This window comes from Quercus suber, unplaced genomic scaffold, assembly GCF_002906115.3.
Source record: "Quercus suber isolate HL8 unplaced genomic scaffold, Cork oak 2.0 scaffold_67, whole genome shotgun sequence".
Taxonomy (NCBI): domain Eukaryota; kingdom Viridiplantae; phylum Streptophyta; class Magnoliopsida; order Fagales; family Fagaceae; genus Quercus; species Quercus suber.
The window spans coordinates 216,772-242,415 of NW_027069532.1; the positions used below are offsets into that span (position 1 = coordinate 216,772).

Here is a 25,644-nt window from a genome sequence, read left to right on the forward strand (position 1 = left end):
ATAGTTGGTCCAATTTATATAATATTGGCATGTGTTAGTTTCTATTCTTAAGTATTAACCCTTCCACCTACGGTTGCAGCTATTTATGCCGTAAAATGGTTGACCCTATTTTTGCAGTAAAATGGTAGTCAACGAGACCACATGTTTGTTCAATGCTTGGATGGTGTTTTTCTTACAGTGGAGTTTCCCAAAAACTCTAAAGGATCTTAATTCCAGTCAAGCTAGACCTAATTGGTATAAATTTAATTTTAAATTATTATTTCAACAATAATATGGTCAATATTTAAATTAAAGTAAATTTCCATTTTAGTCAATTGTGTGAGTTAAAGTGACATTGTGTTTGGGCCGGGTCTAAGGGGCAAAAGGTTCGAGTCGTAGGATTAATATGTTATAACTATATATCTCAAAAAATGTGTATAACATGAAAAAATTGAAATCGGAGAAAATTACACTTCATTCCATAAACTATATTCTTGTTTACGCTTATTCCTCTGAACTACAAAAATGCAGGATCACCTCTCTAAACTAATACTTGTATAACACCTTACACCATACCATCTATTTGATAGTTAAGTTGGGGGGGAAAAATAAGTTACTCGCAAAAAAAGTCATGGGCATTAGTGCTTCACAGATATATAAACAAAAAGCAGGAATAAAAATGAAGTGGAACGACATTGTAAACAAGGAAGGTTGTAGTAGTGACTAGAGAGAGGACAAGGAGAAAGAGTAGTGACTAGAGTGGCTGTAGTAGTTGTTGTTGTTGTTTTAGATTCCTAGTTGTTGTTAATTTTACTAATATAGTTGTTGTTGTTTTTTTTACTTGTGACTGCGGAGGCCCGAAAAAAACCACCACCATGGTCCATGGACTGATGGATATATAGTAATGGGGCGTGGTGGCTTTTTTTTTTTTTGGCAAAAGATCTATCTAAATTTTAATATAAGGATACCATGGTACGTCCATGATTTTCTTTTCTTTTTCGAATAAAAGGTAATTTTTTACTAAACTATAACCTTTTTTAAAAAATTGCATGATTTAAGCAATTGGTGGTGCTTTCCAATTTTATGAATCAATCTTTCAAAGTCAAATTTAATTTAATGAATAACATTGTATAGTTTTGGTATTTATTAAAAACTTTTAATTATATTCCATAACTATTACCTACGTTTAAGCTCACCTGTGAGATTTTTACCCTTCGTAGTTGGTTTTGGTCAGGAAAATGGAAATACCACACGTTGAATGTAAGTTAATCAATCTGATTTTGGAGATTGTTTTAAGGTAGATTGTGAGGGAAAGTGGAGGTAGGGTTTCAAATTCTAACCGTAGACATAGAACAACAAGAACTATCTCGTTATCTCTAACAAAATAATCTATTTCTTATTGAAAATCAATTTCAAGGAGTTCATAAACCCAGAATAATTTAGTACTTTATTTGTATTGGTTAGGGAGTACCAAATCCACATGAACCACAGCACAATTTACTACCAAGTACCAAATAACATCAGATCTTTTGTGAAAAAAAAAAAAAAAAAAGTTAAAAGTATTTGTAGAAGTACAGAACTCAAATATTTAGGAATGTATTATAGTTTTGAAATCGTGTAAACATAATTTCTAACATAGCAAATTTCAAAAAGTTGTAAAATTGTGTTCGAAGATACTGAAATTTTGTCCTGAACAAAATATGCTAATTGTGCATGATAACTTTGATAATGAAAGTGGCTTTATTCTTTTTATATTATATTAAAAAAATATCCTTCAACTCGGTTTACATACAAGCTTTTTTGAGATTTGAGTAAACAAATATAATTCTTTTATCAACTCGGTTTTAAAATAGGTAATTTGGCATAACCGGTGTCTAAATATGTCCTAACAGAATGCATTATAGTTTTGAAATTGTGTAAACATGATTTCTAAGACAAAAAATTTCATAGAGTTATAAAATCATATTCAGTGTGGTGGGAAAGGAGGCAGGCCCATTCCGAAGTTGGGCTGAGGAGATGAGGAGGCCATTTTGAAGATTGGGCTTGGCCTAAGGGTAAGTAAATTAGATGGACCAAATGTTAAGATCCACTATCTCTGCTGAGGACACGAGGAGGCCCGAATATGGACATATGGCCGAGCACCTAACTGGTGTCAAGCACAAGTTACTAAATAATCTTTTCAATGTAAGAAAATCGGGTCTCACCTTTACTTCTAAAGCGGTAGGTCCCGAATACGTGTGGAAGATTCTACCATCATGAGAGCTCTACCAAGAAGAGGGTATAAAAGGGGAAGGAGGATATGGTATTGGGGGTTGAAAAAATTGGGGTGAGAGACACGAGAGAAAGACGAGAACACAATTTTTGGAGACTGAGATCCTGCTCAAAACTTAGGAAGGGAAGTTCAGTCAATTGGATACATCCTCGATTAGGCTAGAATCTTGCAGCACAACAGCAGATCAATACAAAGGCCCAGTCCATCATAGTGATGGACTATTCCTAAGATTTCCCATTGTGGGCCAAGATCATTACCAAAGATCAAATAAATTGAGGGCTTGTGCCCAAAACAGACTAGGGTCGTTGGGCCAACGCAACACACATAGATACAGAAATCATTTCTTGAACAAAAGATTGTGCACGATGATAACTTCGATGGTGACAAGGTGAAAGAGGCTTTATTCATTGGATAAAAATAAAAATATTACTTTAAAAGGTCATAAGGCCTATAACTTTAGCCAGGTTGTCCATCACACGGATAATAAGCTAATTAAAGAAGTGGCCCACAAGCCTATTAGAAAGAAGAATAAGAAGTAGTGGCCCAATCTCATCATCAGGGCAGAACCTAATTTACGGTTCAACTAATCACGTATTTTAATAACTGGTAAATAACTTCTTACATGAGCTGAGTCTATGACCATTTTTTTACTAACTTTTTTCATACTAATTGCGTAACTTATTGTGATTAATGCATAATAAAAGTGGTATCAGTCATTAGTCTATATATGAAAGTGAAGTTCCAATCGCAAAATGTCACCTTAGAAAATTGTAAAAAAAAAGTTATATCTCTAATATTGCTTGAAAAAACAGAATACCATTTAAGTACCCTTGAGACATTTTCCCTTCTATTCAGGACTACATCAGGAAAAAAAACCCTACAATTTCTAGTATTACACTATAATCATCATGTTGAACATAAAATGGCCAGTTACAACTTACAACAACAAAAAAAATTGTTGTGAATCTAAAGACATTACTTTGGCCAAAAAATAAAAAAATGAAACCATATTTGACAAGGCTCCCATCCCAAAAAAAAAAAAAAGGACGAGGCAAACAATTTTTTTGTATGTGAAGTATTTTTCTTCACCTTGCTTATGTTTTGATCAAATTTTAGCAGCATGGTGTCCGGTGTACCGATGATGAATAGGATGTTGGCTGTGATGATGAGGTGTAGAATGAGTACACTTGGTTTTGCAATCCTTTGGTTTTTCCTTCATTGCTTCAAGCCCTTCCAATTCCTCCACCACTTCTTTCATGGCAGGCCGGCTTTTAGGGTCTGATTCTAGGCATTTTAGAGTGAGTTGTCCTGCTTGTAATGTTGCCTTAGTTGAATATTGGCCTTCCATCCGTATATCCATAATGCTCTTCAATTTTCTTTTACTAGAGAGAGATGGCTTAAGCCACTCAACCAGATTTTGCTGCCCACTAGGCCTTTTTGTATCAAGCGCTAGCAAGCCGGTTAGCATTTCGAGTAGCACCACTCCAAAACCATAGACATCACTCTTTACATACAAATCACCTGTTGAAGAATTATACAATGGCAAGCGTGTTAGCAGATTTCCTTGATAACAAGCATTAATAGACTGCCATTTTTTAAATTATGGCTTAACTATCTTTTCACATGACCATATTATTAAGCACTCATTTGAATTTTTAAGCTCTTTTGTATCCTTTATCAATCCACTAGCTATAATCATTCCTCGCACGCTTAAATGGCTAGGATGTCAACAGTTAGAAGAGCAGCTAATTTGTTGCCCACAATTTAGCTAAGTGGATTTTTTGTTGTAACAAGTTTGATTCTTTCAAACTTCTTGAAGCTCCCAAGCAGTGTTATTTCTAAGGAAGCTAGAGAGTTTAAGGCCCAAATTTCTTTTTGTTTCATTTAATGCGTATTCATTCAATTATTTTTTAAACACGAGTAGGATATCTTTAAGAATACTTGATCTCAACCATAAAACTACAAAGATTTCATTAATGTAAGTAAATTGCAGGACTTCAGAATTCATATATAAATTTTGTTAGAGACATCATTACCTGTTGCAATATATTCTGGAGCAGCATAACCATATGTGCCCATAACCTTGGCTGTCACATGTGAGTCACCACCAGAAGGCCCTAATTTTGCCAAGCCAAAATCTGATATTTTTGCTTTGTAATTCTGTAGGAGAAGAAACAGAAAAGTGGAATATATCACTGTCATTTATCCAATGTTGTTAAAATATCTATGCGAATAGGTGATGAGTTTATATTCCTATATCCTGGAAAGCAGCACCCGAGTTTTGCTATAAAAGAGATTTGATCTATTTGTGGGTAAAGGTCGGTGATAATCAAGTGAAATTCTTCAACCAATTTTCACGTCTAGAATACTAGTGCTCCATTTGATTCCATATTCCAACCCCAAACTACCGCTAAAACAACAGTTTTACATAACTTCTTTTGTGTCTCATCAATTAAACAAAGCAAAATGCAGACTTAGTAGCCAAAGTAGTTAAAAGGAGATATTTATAACATTAAAGGAAACAAAAAGTAATTTGGAATAAGCTACCTTCCTATCCAGTTTATGAGTTTATGTACAACACTGTTTCTAGGTATTGCTATACTTAATCCAACTTTCAACAAATAAGTAAATAAGTTTCCAGCAAAAAATTGCATCCAAACACACTCTTTAGTTCTTATACTCTCAGAAAAAAATTGGAGCATTACGCTAAAACTAGAGGTAGATAAGAAGACATAGGTCAAAGAAAGACAAACCCCATCAAGCAGTATATTTAAGGCCTTAAAATCTTTGTATATGACTTTCTTTTCTGAAGTGTGTAAGAAAGCCAGGCCCCGAGCAGCTCCAATAAGTATTTTGAGTCTTATGTCCCAAGAAAGTAGTTCAATGTTAGGGTTCCCTGCTCAAAGAAAAAACCCCTTTAGTTTTTATTTTATTTGTTGAATAAATAAATAAAAACACCTTAAGTTAACACAACTAATTCATGGACAAGTCAATTTTCTTCTCAAATTCTTACTTCTAAAAAGATGATTCTCCAAGCTTCCCTTCGACATGAACTCATACACAAGAAGCAGCTGTTTATCCTCCCAACAGTATCCCAATAGCCTGACCAGGTTGGGATGGGATAGTCTTCCTAGAAAATTTACTTCCGACTACACAATCAAATTGAAATGGAAAAACAATGTTAATATCAGTAGAAATAGTTATATTCGAGGAACATGATCCTCTCCATTTCATGCTCAAGATTTAATCTTCTAGGTTTAATAGTGTATAGAGTGTCACGTTATTCAAAATTTAATAACATGGCACTAGATGCATCTTTAAATTTGTAATATTCAATCTGATTCATGAAACAAATCCATTTTAAATAAGAAAACTGGTTAAGCATAAATCCAGAGGCCTAAACCATACATTATTAGGGTAGTAAACCGAATTCAAAATGTCATTTTCTATTACACAGCATGAGAAATGTCTTAACTTTCTGAAGTACACACAATACAGTCCCCACCATATAATGTTAATGCATTTGTTTTACAAAGTGACAATTGAGTAGTTGAAAGAATTTAATCACAAATGGATGATCAGTTCACTCAAAGGCATATGTGCATTCTAAAACACGTATTACTAGCTGCTAAACTTTAATGACTTCTAAATACTGATTTATCTCAATTATTGCTTGGTATCCCAAGGATTAGAAGATAGCATGTCCTTAAGGATTAGTAGAACCCCTCTCTCTCTCTCTCATTTGTTGTGATTAATTGGGTTCCAAACATAAACTTAATGGTTTCATACAGACTAGCTTGTGCATTTCAAAATTAACGTAACTTGTAAAGAATTGGAACCAAATTAGAGACAGGTTGGATGGTTAAGATTCAAAAATTTGCCACCACACAGCGGGATTAATAGTTAATGCATGCCATATTATAGTAGCGTGACAGACTGACCAATATCTGGCGACGTTAAACACCACATCATCACTTTCTCTTCATTTGTGGATTTGGAATCTGTAGCAAAATAGCGTGTGATACAAGTGGGACCCAATCTGTATATGCTGGATTCCACAATTGAATATGAGGCTGAAAGCATAATCATCATTGCAACCAATAATAACACTAGCTCTTTTTTTTTTTTGTTAATTAGTTCATAGAAATGAAAGAGCATGAAAAAGAATTTTAACTGCCTGCAGCGAAATATAGAAATAAAACTAATCAAGTGCTCAGTACCAAAAACTTTGTAGCTCAATGGTAACAATTGAATTTAAAAAACAATCAATCAATTAAATGCTTAATAGAGACTTTGTAAATGAAATTTGCAGTTGAAATTGATACCTGCCACTCTTGAAAACCTTGCATACTTTCTGAATTCAATTTCTTGATAGCAACTGTCATTCCAATACCAGCCTTGGAGGGTGCAAGGGTCTTCTCATCCACCCAACCCCTGAAAACTTTGCCAAATCCTCCTTCACCCAACACAAAATCCGACTTGAAATTCTTAGTGGCAGTCTTCAAATCTGTAGAAGTGAATTCTTTCAAGTTGGGTGTCTCTAAGATTTTCCCATCAGGATATGACTCATCCATGCTTAACATATTTGCTCCCTCTGAAAATTGACTTTTGTCGTTGCTGCTGCTTGTTCCTGGAAATTGTGTTATCTTATCCGAGGATATCACTATAGATTTGAAAAAAAAAATCCAATAATTAGTAGAAATTAAAAGAACATAACAAACATAAAAACAAAAAGAACCCAGGCGATGAACATGTACCTGTACATGTACTTGGAACCTGTAATTAATAGCTACTTCAGAATTGTACCTGGAGTATCTGTTGAGGTTGTAGTATCTTCTGTATCATGAGCTGGAGATCCAAGCAAAGACCCATATCAGCCTATGATTTTGTTTGAGTTCAACAGGCTTGCTGATAATGCTAATAGACTACTATCAAATTCTATGATGCATGGACACGGACACGGACACGGCAATACAGCAATTTTAAAAAAACAAGGACATGACATGGCGTGAATACAGTAATTAAATAATTAATTAACTATATTTTATATTTAGACATAAAATACGTTTACGTCTAGAATTTATTTAAATCACGTAAGAACTACAAATATGTAAATTAACATCAAAAGTAGTAAAATAATACACATAAAACGTTTAGAGTACCAACCAAAAGTTTAAATGGGCTACATTCAACATCAAACTAAAAACATGAAAGGAAAACAAGCAGGACACACAAAAACAAAAATCACAAAAACAAACTTTAGTAAAATCAACTACAATATTTAACTTTAATAAATAAATAAAAGTATAGCAAGACACACAAAAACAAAAATTACTAAATACATAATGAACATTATAATTTATAAGGCAAGGCTGAGTAAAGAAACAAAATAAATAAATAAATAAATATATATATACACACAGTAAAGTATAACACAGTGAGTGGGATTAAAAAAAAAAGCTTTGGGTGTTATAAATATAACACGCCACAGTACACCAAACCAAAGGTCCAAAGCAGTCAGCAGAAAGAAAAAAAAAATCGCGAAACAGAGAGAGAGAAGAGAAGCTCGGACCTGTCCATGCCGAGAGAGAGAGAGAGAGAGAGAGATCGGAAGGGACACAGGGACAGAAGGAGCTCGCCGATCGGCCCAATGTAGTGCCGGCGAGGGACAGAGGGCAGCGGGCAGAGGGAAATCAACGGTTGGGCTGTGTGGGTTTCTGATTTGAGATTTCTCACTTCTCACTCGAGTGAAATGTCCAAGTTCTCACAAAATCAACCGTAAGGATTTGTCCATCTGTCAAAATCTTGAATTTTTGTTTTTTTTTTTTTTGTTTTTTGTTTTCCACTGCTGGCGTGTCGGCGCCGCTTCGTTTATAAACCACTCACCTCACAAGAAGCTCCCCCTCTTGACTACTTAGCCTACCCTCGTGACTATCAGTCTATCACTTCAATAAAAATGTAGCTGTACTTTTTGAGAGCGTTTGAATTGCGCGTCTGCGCATCCACGTTTTGCGTTTCCCTCTTTTTTTTTTTTTTTTTTCATAATTTGACTTTGAGAGAAAAAAAAAATTGTACATAAACAGTATATATACTGTTTATATAATAAAAATTATTAAAAATAAATCACGATACTATTTACATTATGTAAATATTTAAAAATTATTTTACTGTAGGATTTGGATTTTCAGTATTCAGATTCAGCAAACGGACTCTTATGTTTATTTCTCAATTCTGGTGATTATTGCTCTTCTCTCACAAACCTCTTCATCTTCTTCTTCTTCTTTGGATTTTCTCCCTCTCCGTTCCCTCTGTAACTCTCTCTTCTCGCCATTCCTACTTTCCATCTTTAATCAGGATAAAAGGCAGAGGACGTCATCTCCAAAAAAATGACGGAGTTGGCCTTTTCCGTTGCAGAAAAAGTCATCGAGAAGCTAGGCTCCCTTGCTTACTCAGAGATTTCCTTGACACGGAAAACTGCAAGCGATCTCAAAAAGCTTAAGCTCACCATGTCCACCATTCAAGCCGTGCTGCTTGATGCCGAGGAGAAGCAAATGAAAAACCGAGGGCTGAGTGTTTGGCTGGAGCAACTCAAAGATGTCTTTCATGATGCCATGGATGTGCTGGATGAATTTGAGTGTGAGGATCTACGGAAGCAGGTGATGAAAACACATGGGAGCACCAGCAGAAAGGTATGCCAATTCTTTTCGCCTTCTAACCCGCTTGCTTTCCGTAATAAAATGGGTCATAGAGTCAAGCAGATCAGGCAGAAGTTAGATTTGATAGCAAAGGATAGAGATCAATTCCAACTTGAAATGCGACTCAATGATGAGCGTATTGTGTACAGGGAGACCCACTCCTTTGTTCGTGATTTTGATGTTATTGGGAGGGCTCTTGACAAGGAAAAGATAATAAATCTTTTGATGCAGCCAGGTGATGTTGGTGGTAACGTTTCTGTGATTTCTATAGTGGGAATCGGGGGTATGGGCAAGACCACACTTGCTCAGTGGGTGTATAATGATAAAAGGGTAGCTGAAAGATTTCACTCCAACATATGGGTGTGTGTGTGTCAGAAGATTTTAATGTTTTAAAATTAGCAAAAGAAATCAGTAAATCTGCTGGTGGTGTAATTAGTGAGAATATGAGTATGAATGAAGTGCAAGCTAGTTTAAGAAGTATTTTAAAGAAAAAAAGATTTTTTATCGTTTTAGATGATGTTTGGAATGAGAATCGTAACAAATGGATTAGTCTGAAGAATTTGTTAATAGAAGGTGACCAAGAAAGTAAAATTCTTGTCACTACACGTAGTCACAAAGTTGTCTCAGTGATGGCTCCTGGACCAATCCATGACATTGAAGGTCTTTCCGAGAATGATTGTTTGTCCTTGTTCTTAAGATGCGCATTCAATGAAGGAGAGCCGAAACACCATCCAAAACTAGTAGATATTGGAAAACAAATCTTAAAAAAATGCAAAGGTGTTCCTTTGGCTGTGAAGACCTTAGGAAGCTTACTTTATTCGAAAACCGAGGAGCGTGACTGGATCTCTATAAGGGATAGTGAGATATGGAAGCTTGAGCAAAAGGAAGATGACATTTTACCCGCATTAAGATTGAGCTACAACCATTTGCCATCATTCTTGAAACCATGTTTTGCGTATTGCTCTTTGTATCCCAAGGATTTTAGATATAATAATCTAGAATTAATTCAATCTTGGATGGCAAATGGACTCCTCCAAAAGTCCAACAAAAGTACTCAAGAGTTGGAAGATATAGGAGAACAATATATAAAAGAGTTATTATCAAGATCTTTCTTTCAAGAAGTTGAAGACATTGGTGTTTTGTTGACATTTAAAATGCATGATTTGTTAAATGATCTTTCCTTATATGTTGCACAACATGATTATTGCTTAATTGAAAACGTGAATAACACCAACAATTTTGAAAAAGCAAGGCATGTGTCAATTTTGGACCATAATTTGGGTGTTCATGCAATGAAAACTTTTTTACATAAGTTGAGTAATAACATGCGGACTATGAAATTCTCATGCGAAGATTGGGTACAATTTGGACGCTCTGTTATTAATATTAAAGAATCCTCGGTGGAAACATGCATCTCTAAGTTTAAGCACTTGCGGCTGCTTGATTTAAGATTTTCAAGGTTGAAGGTGTTGCCGAGCTCAATTAGTACTTTAAAGCATTTAAGATATCTCAACCTAGGATGGAATAAGAAAATTAAGAAATTGCCTAACTCCATTTGCGATCTGCAAAATTTAGAAACTTTGATACTAGTTGGCTGTGAAAAGCTAGAAGAGTTGCCAAGAGATATAAGAAAGATGATTAGCCTCAGATTTTTGTGGGTAACCACTACACAAATGCATTTACGTGACAATGGAATCGAGTGTATGTGTTCTATTCGAAATTTGTTCTTTCTAGATTGTCACGAACTAGAGTATTTTCCTAAAGGGCACCAACGCCTCACCACCCTTCACAGGTTGGGCTTCCAAAATTGTGAAAGCCTAATCTCTTTGCCGCAAGGTACAAAACACCTAACTGCATTGGAAAATCTGGTAATTAAAAATTGTTGGAAGCTCAATTTTATTGATGGGGATGACTACCCGACAAGGCTTCGATCACTCACAATCAATGAATTGCCACAATTAGTGACTCTACCTCAATGGCTTATAGGATCTGCCAACACTTTACAGTTCTTAGATATTTCTAGTTGTCAAAACTTGGAAATATTGCCAGAGTGGCTTCCAGATCTTAGTTCACTCCGAAAACTTCAGATTCATTTCTGCCCAAAATTATTGTCTTTGCCAGAGGGGATGGGTCACCTCACTGTCCTGAGAGAACTGAATATTCATTGTTGTCCTGGATTGAGTAGAAATTGCAAGAAAGGAGTTGGCAAGGATTGGCTCCAGATAGCGCACATCCCTCTTGTCAAATTGACTGAATGATTGGGTAAGGGCTAAAATCTTCTTAATCTTCTGGGTATGCTCTGTTTTTCTTCAGAACTCCCTCTTCAAATTTAACTTATTCTGAAGGAATAAAATTTTTATTCAAATTTTTTTTTCGTTTCTTTCTCTTCCTTTCAACAAATCAATTACATAATTTAAAGATTTTGTAATGTTTTAACTTCATCCTTCTGAAGGTGAACTGAATATGGTGTTAAATAATTTATTGGGCATGTATTTACCTACTAAGGGTGGATGTGACCCAAAAACAAGAAAGAAAAATGGATTAACCTAAACCATTCATAAGTTGCAATTTGTAGTCATATTATAAAGGAAGTATGAAATCTATGTAATTCGTAAGATTGGCATTGTTTACATATGTGTGTGTGTGCGCGTGCGCGCGTGTGATTCTTATTATTTCAATTGACAGGTGCTCTTGATTGTTCTCGCGCGTGCACGTGTGATTCTTATTATTTCAATTGACAAGTGCTCTTGATTGTTCTCCCAAAATGGGATATTTCTTTGCACTTAAAAACGCTGTTGGTGAGTTTTTAATTTCAATTCTAATTTTCAAATGTTCAATCCATCTTATTGCCGATTCTTAACAATATCTTGCAATAGCAATATTAAATGCATTCTAAATGTGATGTTTTGGGAATAGTAAAATCTATGAGAATCCTAATTTTTTTCAATATCTTTTTAGTATGATGTACCACACACATAGGTAATAAAAAATAAAAAAATTGATAGACATACCTTCTGGTTTTAAATTATGTATATATACACATTTTGGCTCAAGCCCCAAGGGGTTTCAACCCTCACTCACTCCTTTGGAAGGAGCTAGGACATATTTCTAAGCCATCAGGACATATCATTAGGCCATCAGAATGTGATTTTAAATTGTCCTTATGGTTTGTTCTTCTTGAACAAAAGCTTGATTACCAATGTAACCTATTATACTGTACATCTCTTGTGTGCAGAGTGAACATATTGTTCCCATATTTACAAAGTATGGTGCCTAATAAAAAATTTAGAGAACCATTTCTTATTACCAATGTATTTTTCTTCACTTTATACTTATCTAATGATTTCTTGGTTTAAAACACTGCAGCTTATCAATTCAGCAACAAGATGCAGCAAAGAAGGTCTCAACCTAGTTCATTTAAGAGATTTGCATTTCTCTTGTGTTTTAAATAATTTTAATAATAGTGTGGCGTGAATTAAGTGGTGTGCTGTTAAAGGGAGTGATGTGTGTTTATATTTATGACTTCGTTCATATATTATGTATAATCTAATATGCACAATATTTCCATAATTTGAGTCACGTATTATTGATTGTTTTTTCGTTGCTTTTTGGTTATTGGAGTTACTGAAATGAAACTCCTTTTTGAGCTTTATAGTTTTGGATCTTTTGATAAACTAATTCATTCAATTTTGTTTGAAGTTTGATATTTTTGTTATTTGTATGAAGTACCTAACAGCATTGGAATATTTGTTAAGCTAACAATGTGAAAAGTTTAATTTGATTGAAGTGGAAGACCACCAAGATATTTGCTTTAGCCATCAATTGCTAGTTCCGGATGTCAATTCATTTTAAAATTTTGTTAATTTGTTTTTTTGGTAATTTGATAATTGGGAAAAAGGGGGGGTTTGAATCTTCGACATATTGAAAACACTAGGAAGTGTTAATTGAGCTACAAGGCTCTTAGTGAAAATCTGGTATATGATACCTTCCAAAATTGTCTTATCTACTGAGGGAGATGCATGGCCTCAATGCCCTAAGGGGAAGAAGATTGTTCTAAATCAAATTGGAAATGCCAGGGGATATTGGTGAGTATTGTGTATAATTTTCCACTTATATCATATTACCATGTAAATTTGGTCTCCATAGTTTTCTGAGATTCACATAATTTTAAATATACTCGACACCTATTGTTTCTGAGTGTCAGGTTTTCATGGATAATCGCTTTGTTAAAGAAAAAGGGATTCCTTTAGCTTAAAACATCTTTTCCTAATGAGATTTCAGAGGTTTAATGTAACAAAATCTAAGATGATATCAAAGCAACAAAGAATGACACAGAATTAACCATTAAATTAGCTTAGTTGCTCGTTTGCGATTTATTGTTTGAATCTGTGAGTATTTCTCATTTTTTGTTTGAATCTGAGTATTTCTCGTAGGGCACGCATGATGCATGGTTCTCTCTCAAGACTTGCTAGTGATTTTGGTATAGAATCTATGTTGTCATTGCAACAACGGTTTTTTGGCTAACGACATGCACCGGGGATATCTATCGGCTCATGAAAACTTGATATATATAGCCCAAAGGTTTGAGTGGTATCTATTGGCTCATGAAAACTTGATATATATGGCCCAAAGGTTTGGAGGATTACCGAAGGTGAATATTTGAAAAGGCAAAATTTTCCTCTTGCCACATTTTTGGTATGAGCATTTGCATGGCTACTTCAAAAATTTTCCAAGCCCTTTATTATTAATTCCATAGTTATTGTAAACCAAAAAGAACAAACTTTATTTATTTGTACTATTTGAATGCCATAGAAGGTATTTATAGTTTTGGGTTTGAAGGCTATATTTTTTTAAAATCTCATTTCACACTTAAACCTTGGTTCCTCTTGGATATTATTTAGGCTAAATCCATTAAATGAACTCTTTTGACTTCTAGATTTAGGTACTAGTTAGTTGTTACTATCACGTTCAAGGTTTTTGCATACTTCCTCTAGGGGGTTAATATGTGGTACTCTCCGTAGATTATAAATGTCATGTTCAAGGATCAGAGTTTTGATTTATGGTACTCCTGGTAGGTTATTACTATCGTGCTCAACCTTTAGAAATTCCTTAGTAGCTGTTTAAGCTGGGATGTGGAGAAAAAAAATTAACATTGAGTAATGTCTTTCTTCTTGCATGCACGCTCTACTATGTTATTTTCTTTGCTTTTACTTGCGTGGATAATGTTGTAGATGTATGACTGGGATTTCTTTGTCGCCACGCTTATGAGTACACAGTTGATGAGTGTTTCTCGATGAAAATTTGGAATTACAGCCTATCAACATATGAAGAGAGTTTTACATTTTACTACTTATGATCCAGTTGCTTCTAGATGAATGTATGTTTAATGACTTGATCTCAAGTTCAGTTTAGTTACAAAGTAGTGTGGTGTCAATAGACTCAGTACAGCTATGGTAAGAGGTTTCTTCTGCACTTTACGGGGTACAGTGGTGTGATACCCAAATTGTGTGGATCTGATTGATTGAGTGTGTGATGCAGGAGGCAATGAGAAGTCAGATTTATTATATTTCATTTGATTTTAAGTATCAAGGGCAATTTTGTAATTTTATAATACTTTGGAATGGGCTATGCTAACAGTCTATTAGATTTTCTTTTGGGTTTTATTTTAATTTTGGTTATTTAGTTGGACTTAGTAGTAAAAGCTTAAGGAGTTCAAGTCCAAATCTTATTAGGGTTTATAGAGATCCTAGTTCTACTAGGTTTAGGTATTAGTTTTTTATTTAAAGAGTTGTAGTACTTTCTATTGAGTTGGTTAATAATGAATGTTTTTAAAATTTAAGAGTTGCGAAGCTTTCTTTTATGGTTTGTGTGATGCAACCTTCTCCGAAGTGTGATGCCAAGGAACCTTAAGTGTAATGCTTAGGAATTCTAGGTGTGATTCCTAAAATTTATCTATTTTCTTAATTTTTATTCATGGTTACTATTCACATCACTGTTTACAGCAACCCAAATCTTGATTTTCACCTTTGTTTTCATTCCCAAACCCTATTAAATTATTAATCCTTATTTCCTTTGGAAACCTTGTACTCCTTATTATTTTCTAGCCTTTTCCCACCAAAATCTAACCCTAATTCTTCAAAACCCAAGCTATACTAGATTTGCCCTTGGTGTTCTAAATCAGATTTTTGATTATTCCCCCTTGTCCTACATCTGTTTGGTATCAGAGCAAGGATTTTGCATCATGTCTACACAATAAGGGAGATTTTTTAAGGGAAATTGAGTGATTGTGAGCAAGATGAAGGTCATATGAAGGATGCATTTGATTATGGAGATTTTGCTACGGATGACTTGGAGGAGGACGAGGAAAAAACTTCTCGTTTCTGTAGTGAGACGTATTTTAGCAGCTCCTAAAGTAGATGAAGAGGATTGAAGGAGAACTTCAATGTTTCAGATGTTGGTTCATTGTGGAAACCAAGCAAAGAAGCTTATTATTGATGGGGGAAGTTGCATGAATGTTGTGTCATCTTCCACGATTGAACGCCTTAAACTTCCGGTTGAATCTCATCCTCAACCATACAAAGTGGCTTGGATAGACAACACCTCTATTCTGGTAACTCATAGATGCCTTGTTTTTTTTTTCCTTGTAGTATTTATAGTGATTCTATCATGTGTGATATAATTCCTATGCAAGTTACACATATCCTTCTTGGTCGACCTTGGCTCTTTGATCAAAATGTCCAACTTAATGGGAAAGAAATCACTCTAATGGTTGGTGAAGAGGTTGTTTTGAAACCTATGACCTTAGTTGAGATGGATGAATTTAAAGTATCAAAGCCAAAAGTTATTGAAGGAAAAGATTAAGAAACTAAAAATTCTAGTGTAGCAACAGAAGCTACCAAAACAAAACCTGACCAGCCTACAAAAGTGCCTCAAATTCCGGTGAATTTTTCCAAAGATTGCACTGATTTCTCTTTGAAAGATTTATCAAAGCCCTTATGTCCTATGCATGAGTACTCTACTGACTTTGTCAAAGGTACAAGTTGTCTAGTGAGCAACATAGGAGATGCTGAGTTGAAGGCAGATGCAAGCGATCAAGGGAAGCTTGAAGTAATATAACAAGACTCTAAAAAGATGGAAATTGTTGATGAAGCAGTTGAAATTGAAAAGGCAGCGTATCAAAATTACAAGGAAGAAGTGAAGACTATAACAATAGAAGTATCTTTTTCCCAACTTCATGTTGCCTGCCAAAGTAGTGTTCTATTGCCTACACCAACTTTTCAAGATATTGATTTTGTCATTCCTAAAAAGTTTAATGGGTCAATTGAATTGGTGGATGTATTATTATCATCATTGCTGCCACAAATGAAGAAACAAAAGGAAATTCGAATTCAAAGTGTTTATTCAATGTCAAGGATGCACTTCAAGAAACCAAGATTATTTTTACTTAAACACTTCAAAACTCGAGGTTGAGTTTTCTCCAACCAAGGGAGAATGATGTAGGAGTCAATGAGAAGACCAATTTATTATATTTTATTTGATTTTAAGTATCAAGGGCAATTTTGTAATTTCATAATACTTTGGAATGAGCTATGTTAACAATCCATTAGATATTCTTTTGGGTTTTATTTTAAGTTTGGTTATTTAGTTTGGCTTAGTAGTAAAAGCCTAAGGAGTCCAAGTCCAAGTCTTGTTACGGTTTAAAGAAATCCTAGTTCTACTAGGATTATGTATTAGTTTTCTATTTAAAGAATTGTAGTACTTTCTATTGAGTTGGTTAATAATGAATATTTTCAGAATTTAAGAGCTGTGAAGTTTTCTTTTATTGTTTGTGTGATGCAACCTTTTCTGAGGTGTGATGCCAAGGAACCATAGGTGTGATGTTTAGGAAATCTAGGTGTGATTCCTAGAATTTATCTATTTTCTTAATTTTACTATTCACGATTACTGTTCACATCACTGTTCACAGCAACCCAAATCTTGATTTTCACCTTTACTTTCATTCTCAAAGCCTATTAATCCTTGCCCCCTTTGAAAACCCTATAATCCCTATTATTTTCTAGCATTTCCCCACCAAAACCTAACCCTAATTCTTTAAAACCCAAGCTATACCAGATTTGCCCTTGGTATTCTAAATCAGATTTTTGGTTGTTCTCCCTTGTCCTGCGTTAGTATGTGTTGTGCGAGTGTGTATTGAGTCTCATATTGGGTGTTTGCTAAATGGATTTTAGGTTTATATGTAATTATGAAGAGCTCTAATTGTAACTTAACTAATCCTTTTGAGGTATAGCGCAGATGTGGTAGATGCTTTTCCTTGGGTTGTGGTATTAGAGCCAACCCGATAACCCCAAGTGGGTTAAGAAACACTACCCCACAAAGTGGGGCCTTAGCTAAAGGATGTTAGGGATTTATGTGGGGGAAATTGTGATGTCCCAAATTTGATTTGGATATTGTTCAAGTTTGTGTCGTGTGGGTGTGCACTAAGTCTCACATTGAGCATATACTGGGTAGATTTGGGCTTTATTAACTATTATGTTATGATTTTTCCATGCTGAGGTAGAGGCATAAAAGTCCATGTGTTGTTAGCCTCTAAAGCAGCTATCTCATTAGTCATGGCCTCTTACCATTGGATCATTAACAGCTTGGTGATAATAGGTAGATTCAATATTTGAAAAAATGGAATTACTATAAGATTTATAAGATGGTGAAAGGTGGTCATAAGAACGAAAGGAAGAAAGAGGATAGGCAATACTTGGTTGGTGAAGTGAAGTGGAATTGCTTGATGTCACTTGATTGCAATGGTCGAATTTAAGATAAGAAGGGGATTTATGGACTCTAGTTGATCTTCTAAGATTGAGATCAAGAACAAGAGGATCATCCTGGACCTCAAGGACATCTTGAAGAAATTCATCATCGGGCTCATGATGAACTTGAATGATAAAGATATCAAGATGCGTAGAACTAGAATTGGAGTGACTAGATTGTGGAGAATGTGATTGTAAAGGGCTAGAATGTGAAGAATTGGATTGTGGAGAACTAGGCTTTGTAGAAGGGAAAGAATCATCTAAGAAAACAGATGTAATAAGTGGAACAAAATGTATTGGAATTGAAGAATCATTTGAAGTGGATGAAAAAGGAGATTGAACAGAAAATGGAAAACATGTTCATGAAATGCAAAATATCTAGAAACTAAAGTGGAATGAGTGTGAAGGTCAAAGTAATTTGTAACCTTTCACATTAAAAGGATAACCAATGAAAATACATTTTCTAGCTCTAGGTAAGAACTTGGACTTGTTTTGAGCAATTGTGAAAGTAAAACACAAATAACCAAAGATTTTAAGATGAGAGTGTGGTGTTTTATGAAAGAGTAGTTCAAAAGGTGTTTTTTTAGCAAGAAGAGTGGATGGAAGTCTGTTGATGAGGTAGACTGCTGTAAGAACACAATTACCCTAGAATTTTAAAGGAAGATTGGATTGACTTTGTAAAGCTCTAGCAACATACAATATATGTTGATGCTTCCTCTCAACAACTGAGTTTTGTTGAGGAGTATAAACACAACTTTGTTGATGGATAATCCCATTGGAATTATAAAAATCTATCAAGTTGAACTCTAGGGCATTCTCTAGTCTAATGCACTTAATATTGATTCCAAACCAAGTGAGAACCATTTCATGAAAAGAGATAACAAATAGGCCTAACTTTAGATTTAGATTTCATAAGAAAAATCCACGTTGCTCAAGTTGCATCATCAACTATGGTTAAGAAATATTTGAAACCTTCTGAAGTAGGAACAGAAAAGGGACCCCACACATCCATGTGAATCAAATCAAATGAACATTCAGATATTTTATTATCAAAAGGAAAATGTAATCTCTTTTGTTTGGGCAAAGGACAGACAACACAATCTTTATTATAACAATTTTGTAAAGAAGGTAAAATATGATCTTAAGATTGAAGTTTAACATCAAATGGATGCTTTAATCTTGAATGCTATAGGAAAGACAAATTTTGATGAGAACTGGAACTAGAACTGGAGACATTAAGAAAAAGATTTTTCTTGAGACAAATTGGAATTTTGCAAAAAGTACAAGCCATCAAGAACTTGGCCCACTCCAATTGTTTTCCAGCAAATAAGGTCCTATATAAAGCAGTAAGAAGAAAGAAAGACAAGGCAACATGGTTATGACTTTGTAATGGTGCTAACAGACAAAAGATTAAAGGAAAAAGAAGGCAAACATAGAACATTTGTGAGGGTTAATTGAGATGATAAAGTGACTGTGCCTATGTGTTTGTGTATGTTACTTTAGTTGTTTCCCCATTAGGCAATTCAACCACATATTAAACAATAGCAGTAATATTAGTTAAGAAACTCATAGAACATACAATGTGGTTAGTAGCTCCAGTATCTATGACCCATGTATTAGCCCCAAAAGCATTTTTGTTGATAATCTTTGCAAAAAACAAAATGATTTATATTTGAAGGATAAGGAGAGATACCTACAACTATATTGGATGGCAATGTGGATGAAATTACATTATTAGCCATGTGAGATTCATTCCCTTGAAAGTTTAGACTTGCTGAAGAGATGTGAGCATCGATTAATGCTAGTAGCTAATGATATTGGTCTAGTGTGAAGGAAAAAGGATTTTGGACTGCAAAACTACTTGTTTCTTGAGCTAGATTATAAGAAGAAACCTAATGAGTCATTGCACCCTTTCCTTTGAACTTGGTGGAAACACATGAAACTTATAGCATTTATTAGCTGTGTGCCCAATTTTCCACAATGTGTACACTGTGGTCTTCCTTTACTGTTAGCATTAAAGTTTTACCTAGAATTAGCAGATCTTTCTTTACATTTAGTAGTAAAGTTTTGCCCAGAATTAGGAGTAAAGATTGACCTTTTGTAGCCAAAGCAGTTGATTCAACCCTAAAACCAAATCCATGACCAACACCCTTTTGCATTTTTTCCTGAATCAATATGGAATACACCTTATTTATAAATGGAAGTAGATCCATTAACAAGATTTGAGCCTTGACTTAGGCAAAAGATTCATTGAGACCCATAAGAAACTTCATTACTGATTCTCTTACTTGCTGATCAGTGAGTTTTGGATTCACACTACAAACACATTTACCACAAGTGCACATAGGAAAATGGCTATAATTTTGTAATTGATCCCACAAAACCTTCAATTGAGTAAAGAAATCAGTGAAAGAGAGTTCACCTTGTGTAATCTCTGTTATTTCTTTTTGTAGATTGAAAATTCTTGGTCCATTGCCCCAAGAAAATCTTTCTTTCAAATCATTCCAAATGTCCAAAGTTGTATCTTTGTATATGATACAAGCTTGAATTTTGGGTGAAACCGAGTTGATGATCCATGTGCCAACCATGTTATTACAACGAATCCAAGCTTGAAAAGTTGAAGGTGTCTTTACTAGAGAAGAAGACAAAGTGAGAGAACCATCGATGAACCCTAATTTATTCTTTGTAATCAAAGCTTTCCTTATTGAGCAAGCTCATGCTAGATAATTTTCTCCAATCAAAGGCTGAGAAACAAGAACAACTCCAGGATTTTCTCCATTATGCAAGAACAGAGGGTCACATAGAAGAATCTTGTATATGTGAAAGAGATTGAGAACTTGAAACATTGATTGTAGCAGCAGTAGCCATAGAAGAGGTTCGAGCTTCTGAGAATGAGAATGAGAATGAGAAAGAAAAGAAAAGAAAAACCTAGAAGCTTCTAGATATTTCACTTTGATACCATATCAAAACTAAAAGAGAGAGATTTGGAGAAAAATGATCCTGTTATTGATAATAATACATACACTATCTGTACTTATACAGAAATCAAGAAAAACTAACCAACCACTGAAAACTAACAAAACTAACTTCTTAAGTAAAACACGTGACTATTAAAACTAACTATTACTAGCAGCTAAGCTACATGTAGTTTCAATGTAATGATAGAAAGCTACAGTCATTCACTGCTACTTCTTCTTCATTTTACAAGAAACTTTGCTTTCTTCAGTCTTCTCTTCTAACAATAATCTGTTATTTCCTTCATTATTATGATACAATCCTATGATTTTTCCTTGATTGCTTCAAGCCCTTCCAATGCCTCCACCACTTCTTTCATGGCAGGCCGGTTTTTAGGATCTGATTCTAGGCATTTTAGAGAGAGTTGTCCTGCTTGTAATGCTGCCTTAGTTGAATATTGGCCTTCCATCCGTATATCCATAATGCTCTTCAACTTTCTTTTACTAGAGAGAGATGGCTTGAGCCACTCAGCCAGATTTTGCTGCCCTCTAGGCCTTTTTTCATCAATTGCTCGCAAGCCGGTTAGCATTTCGAGCAGCACCACTCCAAAACCATAGACATCACTCTTTACATACAAATGACCTGTTGAAGAATGATACAATGGCAAGCGTGTTAGCAGATTTCCTTGATAACAAGCATTGGTAGACTGCCATTTTTTAAATTATGGCATAATTATCTTTTCAAATGACCATATTATTAAGCATTCATTTGAATTTTTAAGCTCTCTTGTATCCTTTATCAATCCACTTGCTATAATCATTCCTCGCACACTTAAATGGCTAGGATGTCTATGGTTAGAAAAGAAGCTAATTTGTTGCCCACAATTTAGCTAAGTGGATTTTTTTGTTGTAACAAGTTTGATTCTTTCAAACTTCTTAGAGCTCCCAAGCAGTGTTATTTCTAAGGAAGCTAGAGAAGTTTAAGGCCCAAATTTCTTTTTGTTTCATTTAAAACGTATTCATTCAATTTTTTTTTTTTTTTTTTTAAACACGACTAGGATGTTTTTAGAAATACTTGATCTCAAACATAAAACTACAAAGATTTCATTGCTGCTCCCGACTAAGTAAATTGCAGGACTTCAGAATTCATATATAAAATTTGTTAGAGGCGGCATTACCTGTTGCGATATATTCAGGAGCAGCATAACCATATGTGCCCATAACCCTGGTTGTCATATGTGAGTCGCCACCAGAAGGCCCTAATTTTGCCAAGCCAAAATCTGAGATTTTTGCATTGTAATTCTATAGGAGAAGAAACAAAAAAGTGGAATATATCACTATCATGTATGCAATGTTGTTAAAATATCTATGCAAGATAGGTGATGAGTTTATATTCCTATATCTTGGAAAGCAGCACCTGAGTTTTGCTATAAAAGAGATTTGATCTATTTGTGAGTGAGGGTGGGTGATAATCAAGTGAGTTTCTTCAACCAGTTTTCATGTCTAGAATACTAGTGCTCTATTTGATTCTATGCTCCAACCTCAAACTACATTTATGTCTCATTAATCAAACAAAGCAAAATGGAGACATTTATAAACATTAAAGGAAACAAAACGATATTTGGAATAAGCTACCTTCCTATGTAGTTATGAGTTTATATGTTTGGCATCGACATTTCTTTTAGTTTTTTAGCTTAATTATTTATGTACAACACTATTTCTAGGTATCGCTATACTTAAACCAATTTTCAACAAAAAAGTAAATAAGTTGCCAGCCAAAAATTGCATCCAAACACACTCTTTAGTTCTTATACTCTCAAGAACAAATTGGAGCATTATGCTAAAACTAGAAGTAACTAAGAAGAAGATATGGGTCAAGAAAGACAAACTCCATCAAGCAGTATATGTGAGGCCTTAAAATCTCTGTATATGACTTTATTTTCTGAAATATGTAAGAAAGCCAGGCCCCAAGCTGCTCCAATAAGTATTTTGAGTCTTATGTCCCAAGAAATTGGTTCAATAATAGGGTTCCCTGCTCAACCAAAAAACTCCTTTAGTTTTTATTTTATTTGCTGAATAATAAATAAAACTCCTTAAGTTAACACAACTAATTCATGATCAAGAATTTCAATTTTCTTCTCAGATTCTTACTTCTAAAAAGATGATTCTCCAAGCTTCCCTTCAACATGAACTCATACACAAGAAGCAGCTCTTTATCCTTCGAACAGTATCCCAATAGCCTGATCAGGTTGGGGTGAGATAGTCTTCCTAGAAAATTTACTTTCGACTGCACAATCAAATTGAAATGGAAAAACACTATTAGTATCAGTAGAATGGTTATATTTGAGGAACATGATCCTCTCCATTTCATGCTCAAGATTTAATCTCCTAGGTTAAACAGTGTACAAAGGCACGTCATTCAAAATTTTAATAACACAACACTGGATACATCTTTAAATTTGTAATATTAAATCTGATTCATGAAATGGATCCATTTCAAATAAGAAAACTGGTTAAGCATAAATCTAGAGGTCTAAACCATACACTATTAGGGTTGTAAACCGAATTTTAAATGTCATTTTCTATATCACAACACAAGAAATGTCTTAACTTTCTAAAGTACACACAATATGGTTCCCACCATATAATGTAGCCTGTTTATGCATTTGTTTTACAAAGTGACAATTGAGCAGTTGAAAGAAATTAAAGTCACAAATGGATTATTAGTTCACTCAAAGGCATCAAGCTGATCTTCAGTATATGTGCACTTTAAAACACGTATTACAAACTACTAAACTTTAATAATGACTTCAAAATACTGATTTATCTCAATTATTGCTTGGTATCCCAAGGATTAGAAGATTGCATGTCCTTAAGGATTAGTAGAACTTCTATCTCTCATTTGTTGTGATTAATTGGGTTCCAAACACAAACCTAATTGTCTCATACAGACTTTGCTTGCGCATATCAAAATTAATGTAACTTGTAAAGAATTGGAACCAAATTAAATTAGAGACCTAATTGGACCGAATGGGACTGAAGTAGACCTAATAGGACTGAATAGAAATTGTTTAATTTTTATCATTTTTAGGGAGAACAAATTATTTTCAACAAATTTTAGAGAAAAAAATTATATATTATATTACAATACAAAATAATTATTCATTCCCCCGCGTTGTGTGGCATAGGTTTGCAACTAGTTAGTTCATAAAAATGAAAGAGCATGAAAAATAATTTTGACTGCCTGCAGCAAAATATAGAAATAAAACTAATCAAGATCATAGTACCAAAAACTTTGTAGCTCAACGGTATCAATTGAATTTTTTAAAAAAAATCAATTAATAAATGCTTAATAGAGACTTTGTAAATGAAATTCGCAGTTGAAATTAATACCTGCCACTCTTGAAGACCTTGCAAACTTGTTGAATCCAATTTCTTGATAGCAACTGCCATTCAAGTACCAGCCTTAGAGGGTGCAAGGGTCTTCTCATCCACCCAACCCTTGAAAACTTTGCCAAAGTCTCCCTCACCCAACACAAAATCTGACTTGAAATTCTTAGTGGCAGTCTTCAAATCTGTGAAACTGAATTCTTTCAATTTGGGTGCCTCTAAGATTTTCCCATCAGGATATGAATTATCCATGCTTATTCTACTTGCTTCCTCTGAAAATTGACTCCTGGCGCTGCTGCTGCCTGGAAAATGTGTGATCTTACTAGAAGGTGTCACTATAAAATTGAAAAAAAAATTAAAAAAAAAAAATCTAATAATCAGTAGAAATAAAAAGAACATAATAAATATTAAAAATAAAAAGAACCCAGGTGATGAACATGTAATTAATAGCTACTGTGGAATTGTACATGAAGTAGCTGTTGAGGTTGTAGTATCTTCTGTATCATAAGCTAGAGATCCCAAGCGAAGACCCATGTCAACCTATGATTTTGTTTGAGGTCAACAGGCTTGCTAATAATGCTAATAGACTATCAAAAGGTGGAAGCTAGCAAGATAAAAGGGAGATATGTTGGAGACAATTGGAAAAGTGGACTTGAAATTCTTGTGGAGACGATGGAGGAGGCCTTCTCTTTGTTTGATGAGACCTTTTCCGTCTCAGTTTCTGCTTCCTACTAGGAATCCACCATATGTTGTGTTATTTTATGGTTGGTCCAATTTATATAATATAGGCATGTGTTAGTTTCTATTCTCAAGTCTTAACCATTCTACTTATGGTTGCAGCTATTTATGAAGTAAAATGGTTGACCCTATTTTTGCAGTAAAATGGTAGTCAACGAGACCCTATTAAAATTAAAGTAAATTTTCATTTTATAGCCATTTGTGTGAGTTAAAGTGTTTAACATTACTAAGAGTCTTGCAACTTAATTGACGCATTCTCGTTCACAAGTGCTTGAGGGTCTAAGAGACAAAAGGTTCGAGTCGAGAGATTTACAATATATTACAACTATGGGTACGTTTGGTACACTGAATGAGGATTACGACAAAAATTGTAATATTTATTACTAGTAATAAAGTATGTTGTAATGTAATAATTAAACCTATTCATTAGTTTGATTGTGAATTATAACATTAGAATGAAACTTAACATTTATTTTAGGAAATATTTTACACAAACAATTATATCTCCTTAAAATTTGTTATTTTTAAATTTAAGAGAGATATGTATTATTTTTTATGATTTTTTATTTTTATAATTGTTAGATGTATATGGAGAGATATGGGTCATGCTAACGAGTGTCTTTACGACACTCATTAATAATCCATTTTAGGAAAGTTTTGATAACACTTTTATGGGAAATGAAAAAAGCTGTCAAAATATTAATTATTTTTTTTTTATTTCCCATAAAAACTTTCTTTAAATGGATTATTAATTAGTGTCCTTAGGGCACTAATTAATCTCTTATTCTGCAAAGGATCTATCTAAATTTTAATAT

General features: G+C 34.2%; 2 protein-coding genes and 1 pseudogene across 10 annotated transcripts; 1 reads left to right on the top strand and 2 right to left on the bottom strand.

Moving 5' to 3' along the window:
- Window positions 1-3,019: 3,019 nt before the first annotated feature.
- LOC112015040 (probable serine/threonine-protein kinase PIX13) lies at window positions 3,020-7,934 on the bottom strand. 2 transcript variants are annotated; one of them, XM_024047399.2, is made up of 7 exons: window positions 7,824-7,934; window positions 7,058-7,099; window positions 6,577-6,914; window positions 5,265-5,400; window positions 5,005-5,147; window positions 4,288-4,411; window positions 3,020-3,772 (listed from the first exon to the last, which is right to left on the bottom strand). In XM_024047399.2, exons 3-7 carry the CDS (start codon window positions 6,832-6,834, stop codon window positions 3,357-3,359), a joined length of 1,077 nt encoding a protein of 358 aa, XP_023903167.1. In that variant the 5' UTR covers window positions 6,835-6,914; window positions 7,058-7,099; window positions 7,824-7,934; the 3' UTR covers window positions 3,020-3,356. The 2 variants fall into 2 exon arrangements, with proteins under 2 accessions (XP_023903167.1, XP_023903164.1); XM_024047396.2 differs by having other exon boundaries at window positions 7,009-7,099; window positions 7,824-7,905.
- On the top strand, window positions 7,917-12,542 carry LOC112015038 (putative disease resistance protein RGA3). Of its 8 annotated transcripts, XR_010628779.1 has the most exons (5): window positions 7,934-8,029; window positions 8,425-8,485; window positions 8,606-11,208; window positions 11,632-11,744; window positions 12,313-12,542. XR_010628779.1 is itself a non-coding variant. In XM_024047395.2 (2 exons), exon 1 carries the CDS (start codon window positions 9,303-9,305, stop codon window positions 11,202-11,204), a length of 1,902 nt encoding a protein of 633 aa, XP_023903163.1. In that variant the 5' UTR covers window positions 8,053-9,302; the 3' UTR covers window positions 11,205-11,208; window positions 12,313-12,542. The 8 variants fall into 8 exon arrangements, 2 of the variants coding, with proteins under 2 accessions (XP_023903163.1, XP_065629038.1); XR_002883135.2 differs by lacking the exon at window positions 8,425-8,485 and having other exon boundaries at window positions 7,917-8,029; XR_010628778.1 differs by having other exon boundaries at window positions 8,425-11,208.
- Window positions 12,543-20,790: 8,248 nt separating this feature from the next.
- On the bottom strand, window positions 20,791-24,816 carry LOC112015037 (probable serine/threonine-protein kinase PIX13; annotated as a pseudogene).
- Window positions 24,817-25,644: the final 828 nt, after the last annotated feature.